Below are 11,105 nucleotides of genomic sequence, written 5' to 3' on the forward strand. Positions count from 1 at the left end.
TGCCACCAGGTCCAGCTTCACTTGTGTCTTTAAGAAATCTTTCCCGAGTCCCTTTGTGTGCTAGGCACTGCTTCAGGCTGCTGGGGCCCGATGGTGGCTGTTACGGGCAGAAATCCCTGTCACCCAGGCCCTGACATTCCAAACTGTCCCATATCTCAGTTTTTCCAGCTGTAAAACAGGCACTTGAATACAGTGGCTCACGCCTGTAATCCCAGCAGCTCCGGAGGCTGAGGCAGGAGGATTGCAGGTTTGAAGCCAGCCTCAGAAATTTAGGGAGGCTGTAAGCAACCAAGTGAGACCCTGTCTCAAAATTAAAAAACGAAAGGACTGGGGATGTGGTTCGATGTTTCAGTGCCCCTGGGCTCAAAAAATAAAAAGTGTGGTTAGACATTCAAACCGAATATAAGGGAGTGGGAGAAATGCTCCAAGGTTCACAGGTGGCAATAGAGGACCCAGATCTGACACCAGACCTGGTCACCTCCAGAGTAGATCACCCCAGCAAGAGCAGGGACAACAGGCAGCCTATGTGCGGCATTTCCTGAGTCCTGCTGTGTTCATCTTGACCCTGATTAGAGTCAAAGTGACAAGAATAAGGCCAGTAGGTGAGGCCAGAGTAGCCGCCCTCAACAGTGACAGCCAGAGATACAGTCACCTTGCAGAGGTCGTGCACGACTTGCCCTGGTGCAGGGCACGGCCAGGCTCCACTGGGAGAAGAAATCACTCCTCTGTCCCCTGGCTCCAGACTCGGGTGACTCAAAGTGCCCATGTGGTGTGCCTGGGTGTACAGCAGCCATCGACCCACATTCCCAACTCACGTGTGTCGGGGGAGCTACAGAGGGAGACTCGCGACACAGATGGCTCTTTTTAGGAGGTTTGTGCCTGAGTGGGAAGAGGGAATGTGCTTAGAAAGCTATTCTAGGTTTGGGGAAGGGGGATGTGGGGAGAGGTGAGGCCGGGGAGTCTGTGGAGGAACGTCTGGTTCATGGTCACAGCCAGAACCTCGCTGCAGCTGGCCTGCCCCAAAGCCCCCAGGAGCTACCCCACATGGTGCTGCTGTTGGGGCCACTGTTCCCCTAGGCCCTGCTCCATTCTTGCTGTGACAGAAGAGGTACTTCGTTTGTTTGTTACTGGGGATTGAACCTAGGGATGCTTAACCACTGAGCCACATCCCCAGCCCTTTTTAAAATGTCAGTTATTGATTGATGATTGATTGATTGTTGTAGATGGACACGATTTATTTTACTTATTTATTTTTATGTGGTGCTGAGGATCGAACTCAGGACCTCACCCATGCTAGTAAAGAGCTCTACCACTGAGCTACAATTCCAGACCTTTATTTTTCATTTTGAGACAGGGTCTTGCTAAGTTGCTTAGGGCATGGCTAAATTGCTGAGGCTGACTTTGAACTTGAGATCCTCCTACAGTAGGCAGGGGTGGCAGAGGACAGGAGCAGCCACTGCCCTCACCCCCTCTCCTCTCTGTAATCCCCTGCCCTGCCCTCCCAGGGATTTGTGAGCCTTTTCCCTCCGTGGTCCTTGCTCTCCTCCTTCCAGTCCTCTCCCTTCTGTCTGCTGCCCCTCCCTGGGGAGTTGGTGCTTTTTTTTTTTTCTTTCTTTTTTCTTTTGTTTTATTTTCCAGGGGGAGGGAGGAGAGGAAGGAGGGGAGTCAAAGATTCTGTCCCAGAGAAGGAAAAAGTTGAGATTAGAGAAGGGGCAGAAGCAGGGAAGGCAGAAGTTCATTAGGTAGGGTTGTTGGGGTTAGTCCCTAAACGTCATCCTACTTGAAAATCTGTGGAGGTGGGGAAAGTCAAAGGGGGCAAAAGAAGGAGCCACTAGCGCCAGAGGCAGAACAGGAGATGGAATCTGAGGGGCCCAGGGTAAACAAGGGGAACCAGGGACTAGAGGTGCTTCCTGGGGGCGGGGGGAATGCAACCAGTGTCTCCCCCTTCCCTCTTCCACCCCAGCTCCTGCCCTGGTCTTTTCTTTTCATCCCTCTTCCCCATGACAGAAGCTGTGGCCCTGGCCATGTCATCGTGTTCCTATGTCCCCTGCATGTTCCTCACCCTCCACCCCCCTCCTTTTGCGAAGGCCCTATTACAATAAATTTTAAATAAAACCTGAAAAAAAAAAAAGAACTTGAGATCCTCCTGCCTCAGCCTCCCAAGCTGCTGGGGTTACAGGTGTGCACCAGGCTTGGGTTTATTTGTTTTCTTTTGAACTCGCTGCAGGTGATCATACCTTTATCTCCTGGGTTAGATCTCATAGCAATAGAGTGGGGTGGGGTGGGGTGGGAGGGGGTTGGTCTGTAAACCGCACTGCACTACTGCTTAATTGCCTCTGGGGCTTTTTGTTACCTGTTGAAGAAAATTTGACCACCTCCCTGAGGCCACGTGCCTGTGGGACACCAGTCCTAGCCACTATGGCCGCCTGTCAGTCAAGCTCTCTGTGGCCCCCAAGCCTTTCAAAGACATGTTTCCCCTTCCCAGTTCTCATCCGGAGCCTGATGCCTGTTCTGGGGCTCTCGGCTGAAACTTCACTCCTCACTTAAATCACTCTCTGCCACATACACTCTGACCATGTTCTCTATAGGTTTTTGTTTGTTTGTTTGTTTTTTGTACCGAGGATTGAACCCAGGGGCACTTAATCACTGAGCCACATCCTCAGCCCTTTTTAATATTTTATTTAGAGACATGGCCTCCCTGAGTTGCTTAGGGTCTCACTGCTGAGGCTGGCTTTGAAACCCCAAGCCTCCTTCCTCAGCCTCCTCCGATACTGGGATTACAGGTGTGCGCCACGGCTCTGGCTTCTCCATAGTCCTTGACAAACAACAGGAATATCCGTTGCTTGGGGTGTGATCTGTATATGCACCTGTCCCCGTTTTAGCCCCACCACATGGGCCAGTGCCAAAGCCTCAGAGCCTAACTGTTGAATGCAAGTCAGCGAACCCCATGCCGCGAGCACTACCATCTGAGAAGGCTTCTGAAATGGGGGGTTCTATTATTCATTCCCTTCATGACCGCCTTCCATTCCCTCTGCTCTCCAGGAGGCTGCTGTTTATCCCTGAAACGTTTAAGCGCAGCAGGCCACTGTACTAAAGGCTAGAGAGGCCACCAAGTGAGAGGGCACAGTCCCTGCCCTCAAGGTAGTGCACCCAGGGATGGATATGCCCCCAGGAGCAGCACCAGAAAGGGGGAGGTGGAAGTGCTGTGAGTTCTTCCTCCTTCTCTCCCCTCTCCACATCCTCTCCAGAGGATCTCAGATCCTCACAGCATCTTGGATGATGTCCTTCCCTAGCCTAACCCAGCTCTCTCCCACAGGACACAGGCTTAGCTCTATCTGAAATCACCCTGAGAACCTGAAAAATCTGTGATGAAAGGCTAGGGTTGTAGCTGGGTGACAGCGTCTGCTTAGCATGCACTAGGCCCTGGGTTCAATCCCCAGACACAGATACAAATGTGACATGAGGTGAACAGCTTTATTGTGTACAGAATGAGTCATACCAAAAAAAGAGGAATCAACACTGAAGAGTAAGTAGTAAAAATGAAAAGACAATTTATAAAAGATGGAACAAATATTCTAAAAAGAAAAAAATGTTTAACCACATTAGTAATAAAATAAATATATATATACATTTAAAAAGCAGGAAAATTAGCATTTCACTTTTTAGAATGGCCAAAAAGCATAAGAATGATATCCTTCAATATCAGCAGGGATAATGAGAGTGAGCTTTTTTTTTTTTTTTTTTTTTTTGATGCTGAGGATTGAACCAAGGGCCTTGTGCATGCAAGGCAAGCACTCCACCAACTGAGCTATATCCCCAGCCCCCTAATGAGAGTGAGCTTTAATAACTGCTGGCATGAGTGTAACCGATAATGCTCTCTGTAACTCAACACCGTGCCTGTAAGAAGCCTGAGATGCATGCTTTCTCACTCAGTAGTTATACATTCAGGATTAAGCTAAAGAAAAATACTGGGCAAGGGTGCAAATATGTGTGTAGCATTGCTTATGATTGCGATTTTTAAATAAATGGTTATAAAGCGTTTATTCAACAGTGGATTACTATTCAGCCATCAAAATTGTAATTTTTAATATGAAAAGATTCATGACATTCTTTTAAGGAAAAAACAGCTTGCAAAACATATCATGCATTACATACAAAAATCCTATTTTTGTTAACTTTTTTTTTTTTGTACTAGGGACTGAGCTCAGGAACACTTACAACAAAACGACGTTTCTAGTCCTTTTTATTTTGAGTCAGGGTCTCCCTGATTTGCTTAGGGCCTCATTAAGTTGCTGAGGCTGGCCTTGAACTTAGCAGTCCTCCGGCCTCAGCCTCCCGAATCACTGATATTATAGGCGTGAGCCACTACGCCGGGCTTGTTAAAAGTTTTAAAAATAATAATACATTTGTGTGGGTGCATGTGAGTTTGGGAGAACATATACTCTAAACAATGATTATCTTTTGTTGGGGAACTATTTTTATTTGTGTATTTTTTTTATTTACCTGTACGTTTTCTCTCTTCCTACTCAAACAGCATATAAAACAGCATATACCACTTGCATAAGTTAAATTACCGATGGGAAAGACACGTGTTTCTAAAGACACGGTCTAAATACAAGCGACCATTTATTTATCTGTTCATAAAGCACGCAGGCTCCCGAGCTCCCGCCCGGCGGCGGTTTCCTGGCTCCTGAATCCGAGAAGCCGACACTGGTCGCCAGAGCCTCCCACTCTTCAGGCACCGCCAAGGACACCCCAGGCCGCGCGCGGGTCCTGGCTGTGGGCGGGGCCGCGCAGCCCGGAAGAGACGCTGTGCCGCGCATGCCCCTTCCTTTCCAGCCTCGGCCTCGGACCCTGAAGCCTCCGCGGTGAGTTCCTCTGGCGTTCGGGTTCCATCTGCCACCATCGGGCCGTCCTGTCGTCATAGCGGCCGTGTCTCCCTAGGGCTTGGACCGAGGACCTCTCTGCCCCTCTTGGCACTCCCATTTCTAAGCGGCGAGAAGGGTTGGGGGGTGTTGTTTAGGGAGTTAGAGGGGTGCTGGTAGGCGAAGTTCGGCGTCCTGATGGCGGAAGACGGAGGAGGGGAGTTTGAAGCCCTAGTGTGGCGGGGACCAGCCAGGCGAGGCTAGGGAGGCCGTACCCCACCTGCACGCGTTTCCTTCGCGGGAGGATCTTTCGCCTGGCCCTGGAGCTCTAGTTTGGGGTAGGGAATTTTAGGGGATGACGGTTGCGGGAACCTTAGTCCTTCTGTTGGGGGTCTGATCTGTGAGGCAGCGGTGGGGGGGGCTTTTCCACTTCCGGGTCCTGCTGTGCGCCTTAAAGTGCAGATGGGAGAATCCCCACTGGGTCGGTCTTGATGACCCCCCAGTACCGCTAGAGTACCATGTCTGCGTACTCCCCACTCCCTGTACCGTTGTGGTTGTCAGAGCTTGTGAAGTTGGATCAGATACGTGTCCATGTCCCTGTTTTAACCTCCTGGCCAGTATTCCATCTGAAACATTAGGTGGTGGGGGAGAGGGCTGGTCTCCAGGGAGTTTATTCTGCTGTTTTTTTTTTTTTTTTTTTTTTTTTTTTTTTTTAGCGTGTCTTCTATGGTGTGTTTTGAATTTTCCATCCACTGGCAGTGATTTTGTGGTCACTTAGGGTCATCAACTTGGTTACTGGGATCCTAGCTACATTGCTCAGAAACGTTCCTCATGATCACTTTCTTGCAGATGTTGATGCCCAAAAAGAATCGGATTGCCATTTATGAACTCCTTTTTAAGGAGGGAGTAATGGTAGCCAAGAAAGATGTCCACATGCCCAAGCACCCAGAGCTGGCAGATAAGAATGTACCCAACCTTCATGTCATGAAGGCCATGCAGGTATGGACTGAGATGGAAATGGGGAGATTTCCCACTAATGTTCAAGGTAGATTCCAACAAGAGATCAGGGTAGCTGCTTGCTTCCTTGAAGGACACTGATGTAGATAAATGCTGTGAAAACTTCTTTCTTTATCCCCTTTGAAGTGCAGAGTTTCCAGCTTCGAATTATGTTCTTTGTTTTGTTTTGAGATGGGATCTCTCACTATTGCACAGTCTGGCCTTAAACTCTTGTTTGGAGGGGATTTCTAAACAGTAGTTTTCTGCCTTAGTCTCTCAAGTCTCGAGGCTACGTGAAGGAACAGTTTGCTTGGAGACACTTCTACTGGTACCTTACCAACGAAGGCATTCAGTATCTCCGTGATTACCTCCATCTGCCACCTGAGATTGTGCCTGCCACTCTGCGCCGTAGCCGACCAGAAACTGGCCGACCTCGGCCTAAAGGTAGGTGCCTAATAAATGCCACCAAGGGCCTGCTCTGAAGCTGCTCTTTTCTGAGGGAAACAGTGTATGTGAAATGGTATGATCTTTTGTGTGGGGGACAGAAGTGTTATTAAAACTTATCATTGGTGTTAGCTTTAGAGGGGATGGTGGCAAGGGCCTTTGGTCAAGTTCTGGAGCCTTTGAACTGAACCCAGGTCTTTGTCCATCCATGAAATTACATTAAACATGAGTAGAATTTTGGTCTTTCTTCTCGAGTGACTGCAAATATTCAGATACATGGCAAGTCATTCAGTGATTATTTTCTAACAGAATGAGATTGTGCTCAAGAAGTCCAGAGCAAAGCTCTTTACCAACATGTAAAAGAAATTAATGGTTTCTTGGCGAGGGGGGCAAAAATTTTAAAAACGGGGGAGAATGGATATGTATATAATTTGGGTGTGAAATAGGCTCCCTTATGAATAAAGTTATCTTCTGGCTCCTGAGATCCTTACTGGCTCACAGTTAGCATTTTTGTCAGGGTTCTGGTTACTTGTTATGAACTTGGTGACAAGATGGACAGATATCCAAAAATGATCTGCAGATTCTCTAGGTTCCCCTGGAGAGTGACTTCATGGAACTCAAGAACCTGTTAGGTACACTTAAGGGATTTTAATGGTTACGTAGAGTTATCTTCTTTCTTTGTTTTGTGCCTGAGATTGGACCCAGGGCTGCTTTGCTGCTGAGCTACTTCCCTACTCCTTTTATCTATTTTTAATGTTATTAATTAGGGATTGAGCCCAGGGGTACTTTGCCATTGAGTGTGTGAACAGCCCCCCCCCCCTTTTCCTTGGGGGCGGGATACCAGGGATTGAACCCAGGGGTGGCTTAACCACTGAGCCACATCCTCTGCCTTTTTAATATTTTGTTTGGAGACAGAGTCTTACTAAATTGCTGAGGCTGTTTTTGACCCTGCAATTCTTCTGCCTTGGCCTCCCTGGTCACTGGGCTTATAAGAGTGCTCCACTAGGCCAGCCCAGCCTTGTGAATACTTAGAGCAAAGGTTCTCTACCTAAGAATGAAAATGCTGTGTCCTTCTGTAATCCACAAATTCTGATTTAGTCAGTCTATGTGGACCTGATGTCTGCTTTTGCCATTCACTTAAGAGTCAAGTTTGTTTTTTTCTACTTCAAAAACAGTTTGTTTTTTAGTTATACAGATTCCATTGGCTAGAGAGAATGCTGAATTAAATTTAATATTTCACATGTTTGGGAGAATTTTTAAAGGTAGACTATACCTTAAACTTCTGACTGGGAATGTGGCTAAGGGGTCGTCTAGTGGCACAGGATCCTGTGTTCCACCCCAAGCATAACATGCAAAAAACTGTGCCTTAGCCCATGAAGTCACAAGTTTTCAATTCTGCCAATATAATTATGTTCTTGTTATTATTTTTTTTTTTTTAAGAGAGAATGAGAGAAAGAATTTTTTAGTTTTCGGCGGACACAACATCTTTGTTTGTATGTGGTGCTGAGGATCGAACCTGGGCTGCACGCATGCCAGGCGAGCGTGCTACCGCTTGAGCCACATCCCCAGCCCTGTTCTTGTTATTATTACAGCATAATGATATATCATAGATTTCTATAGGTGTTCCACATCTGGGACAATGGGGGAAATAATGGGTTAATATATATACCACTTATGAGGTATGTATAGAAGCTCAAGAGGAACTAAAGGATTCTTGGTGACTTCTACATTGTATAATTACTTTTCCAGTCATATACTAAACTTCTCACTTGGAAAGATGGGGAGAATTCAAAATTTGGATATTTGTAGCAATATTTCTAAATTTGCCAAGTGATTGGAAAATGCCTTTATGTGGAGAGACTCAGTAGAAGAAAACCAGTTTTCTTGCAGTTCACCAGAGATGGAAGAGCCATGCCTGTTTTCCTGACCTTCAAGAAATAGTTCCCATGCTGCTGTGTGTTCACTGTGTGGTTTAATTTATAGGTCTGGAGGGTGAGCGGCCTGCAAGACTCACAAGAGGGGAAGCTGACAGAGATACCTACAGGCGGAGTGCTGTGCCCCGTGAGTAATGGCATCTTCTGTATCTGGGCTGTTGGGGAACTCAAGAACTGTTAGGAACACTTCTTAAGGGATTTTAATGGATTCTTCAGCCCTTATGCGTGCAGGAGAGATGCTTGATTTCAGTCTCCACATCATCAGAACAGCAGGAGTCCGTTGGAAATCAAGCCCTCTCAGTTGGGGGACACTAAAAACCTGTGACCAGAAAAAACAACTCTCAGGAAAGCCACATGCTTTCCTTTTTCCTATTTGCTTTGTTTTGTAAGCTCCTTGAGGGCAGCGCTCACTCAACTGTTTTTGCAAAAATAATGTGAAATTAGCAAGTGCTTACATTGACCCAGAATGACAAATTCACTGGGTTGGGTGCCTTTTGCATGCCAAGCACTATTATAGGGACATGTCTGTATAATAGACAAAAGGCTCAATTCTCATTGAGCTTTCAGTGCTAGGGAAGATGGGTTTGTGTTAGGTGGTCTGGGTGCTGTGTGAGAAAATTAAAGCAGAAGTGGGTGGGTGTTGATGATATTCAGTTGGGTTTTCAGAGTCTTTGCAGAAGTACGCAGATATCTGAAGGATAGGACAGAAGGGGAATCAGCCAAGGGAGCGTCCCAAGCAGAGTCCCTCAGAGGGCACCTAGCTTGTCAAAAGAGGGAAGATAAAGATGTCATATGGGAAGAATTTACAGTCATTCACTCTGTTGCAAAAGGCGTTGTGATATAAAAGCAAGTTCCAAAAAGAAGTTTTTACTTCTACCACTCTTACCTGCCGCCTTGTCATCTTTTCTGGTTCTTCGAATGTGAAGAAAAGAGCACTTGGCCTGAGCGCCTTACAGGGGAGAGGGTGAATTCTTCCAGCTCTTGGTTCAGAGGAAGTCATGCCACATGGGGAACTTGGGAACTGTTCTTTAGAGAGTGAGACAGTTGAACTTGAGCCACAGGGTCCTCCCTTAGAGTGAGCATAGCTTGGCGAGTGCAGAGGTGGGGAGAACATAACATGGTGGCTAGTTTGGTGAGAGGGCTGGAAGTGAGCAGTCAGGACCCTGAGGTGGAAGTGGGCTGAAGGGAAACTCTGCTTTTAGTGGTATTCATTGAAACCACGTTATTGGCCCTGGCTCCCAGCCCCCCATATTCTCCTTGTGACTTACATATGAAATACACATTTCCTAGCCATACAATTTAAAAACAGGTGGAAATGGGTTGTGTGTTATTTTAACATGAAACCCTTATAAACATTGGTATTTTATATTGTTTTGTTCCCAAATCTTTGAAATCTAACGTGTGTTTCGTGCACATCTTGACACAAACTCCTTGCTGCCTGTAGGATAGCCAGCACAAGATCGTTGATCTTGTCTTTCCCATTTTGCAGCTCTGGGCCCTTAATTGTCCTTAAAGTTTTCCCTTATTGAGCTCCCTCTACAAGCTTAGTGCAGGATGGGAAGTGAGGGTCCTTTGTGACTACAGTGGCCTTCCTGGAGAGGTGGAAGCTTTGAGCTGAGTTTTGAAGGGTGGTATAGTGAAAGCTGACTGTGCCCCAGGAGAGGGAAGGTAACAATGACTTCAAATTGATGTTTCTCTTTCCAGCTGGTGCTGACAAGAAAGCTGAGGCTGGGGCTGGGTCAGCAACTGAATTTCAGTTTGTAAGTATTCCCCCATTTGCTACTATAATAAGTTTTACATTGAGGAGGACCCAGTATGCAAACTTTAGTAAATATATGTTGCTGATGTGAGTCTCAAAAATCAGTACCTGTGACATGCTGGTGTTCTGTTTTATTAATGATGGTCATAACTCCCTGAATTTTTAGAAAGTGAAATTTGAAATTGAACAAAACACTATAGAGATTGAGTGAACTCCAGAATAAAGTTGGTCTGAAATCTAATCATGTAATCTAGGGCAGGTTCTTTCCTTTTTTAAAAATTTCTTATTTTAGTTGTCGATGGGCCTTCGTTTATTTATATGTGGTGCTGAGAATCGACCCAGTGCCTCACAGACGCTAGGCAAGCACTCTTCCACAACCCCAGCCTTTGGGCAGGTTCTTTTCTGCTTCACTTTCTCATGTGTGAAACAGGGGTGCTAATAGAGCAATAAAGGTACTGTGAGGTTAGTTGATCCAGTTGAAATGCTTAGCAGGTCCTCCTGTGGCAGGTCTTCTTGTGGGTATGAATGAATATACTGGCTGGGTGGCCACATGCCCATTCTACCAGTGAGGAAGTAGGCTTAGATATTGAATGGCCCCATAGCAATAAGGGGCAGGGCTGGGGTTTATGGCCTGCACTCTCTTGGCTGTTGGCTTCCTATCTCTCTCCAGTGATAATGAAGCCAGAAAGCATGAGAGGTACAACCCTGCATGCTACTAATGCTGACTTCATGTTATTTCTCTTGCAGAGAGGCGGATTTGGTCGTGGACGTGGTCAGCCACCTCAGTGAAGTTGGACGGGATTATTTTGTTTTGAATAAACTTGTAGCCAGAAAAATAACTTGTGTCCATTTTTTTTGTGTGTGTGTTATAGCTTAAACAGAAATGGCTTAAGGGTCTGAATGTAAGTGGGGCAAGATTGGATTGGTTTGGGGAGTTGTCCTGTCTGGCATGACATCATTGTTGCTGATAGGGCTGTTGTGCTTGGCTTTGCCTTGTGCCCTCTGCTCTATCCAGCACCCTCCTGCAGAGTTGTGTTCTATGGAACCCACGCCTCCCTCACAGCAGAGCTGACTCAGTGCTACAAGTGGGAAAATTGCTCTTTGTTG

General features: G+C 46.5%; 1 protein-coding gene across 1 annotated transcript; it reads left to right on the forward strand.

The window, feature by feature from the left end:
* Positions 1 to 4,762: 4,762 nt before the first annotated feature.
* Positions 4,763 to 10,837, forward strand: Rps10 (ribosomal protein S10). The gene is made up of 6 exons (XM_026383399.2): positions 4,763 to 4,868; positions 5,715 to 5,864; positions 6,134 to 6,305; positions 8,289 to 8,366; positions 9,944 to 9,999; positions 10,746 to 10,837. Exons 2-6 carry the CDS (start codon positions 5,715 to 5,717, stop codon positions 10,785 to 10,787), a joined length of 498 nt encoding a protein of 165 aa, XP_026239184.1. The 5' UTR covers positions 4,763 to 4,868; the 3' UTR covers positions 10,788 to 10,837.
* The last annotated feature ends 268 nt before the right edge of the window (positions 10,838 to 11,105 follow it).

Source organism: Urocitellus parryii, chromosome 8, assembly GCF_045843805.1.
Source record: "Urocitellus parryii isolate mUroPar1 chromosome 8, mUroPar1.hap1, whole genome shotgun sequence".
Lineage (NCBI taxonomy): Eukaryota > Metazoa > Chordata > Mammalia > Rodentia > Sciuridae > Urocitellus > Urocitellus parryii.

Coding starts and splice junctions, on each gene's coding strand:
- Rps10 (XM_026383399.2), top strand. CDS start 5,715: ATGTTGATGCCCAAAAAGAATCGGATTGCCATTTATGAACTCCTTTTT. Junction 5,865..6,133: donor ATGTCATGAAGGCCATGCAG/GTATGGACTGAG, acceptor TTTCTGCCTTAG/TCTCTCAAGTCTCGAGGCTA. Junction 8,367..9,943: donor CAGGCGGAGTGCTGTGCCCC/GTGAGTAATGGC, acceptor TTCTCTTTCCAG/CTGGTGCTGACAAGAAAGCT.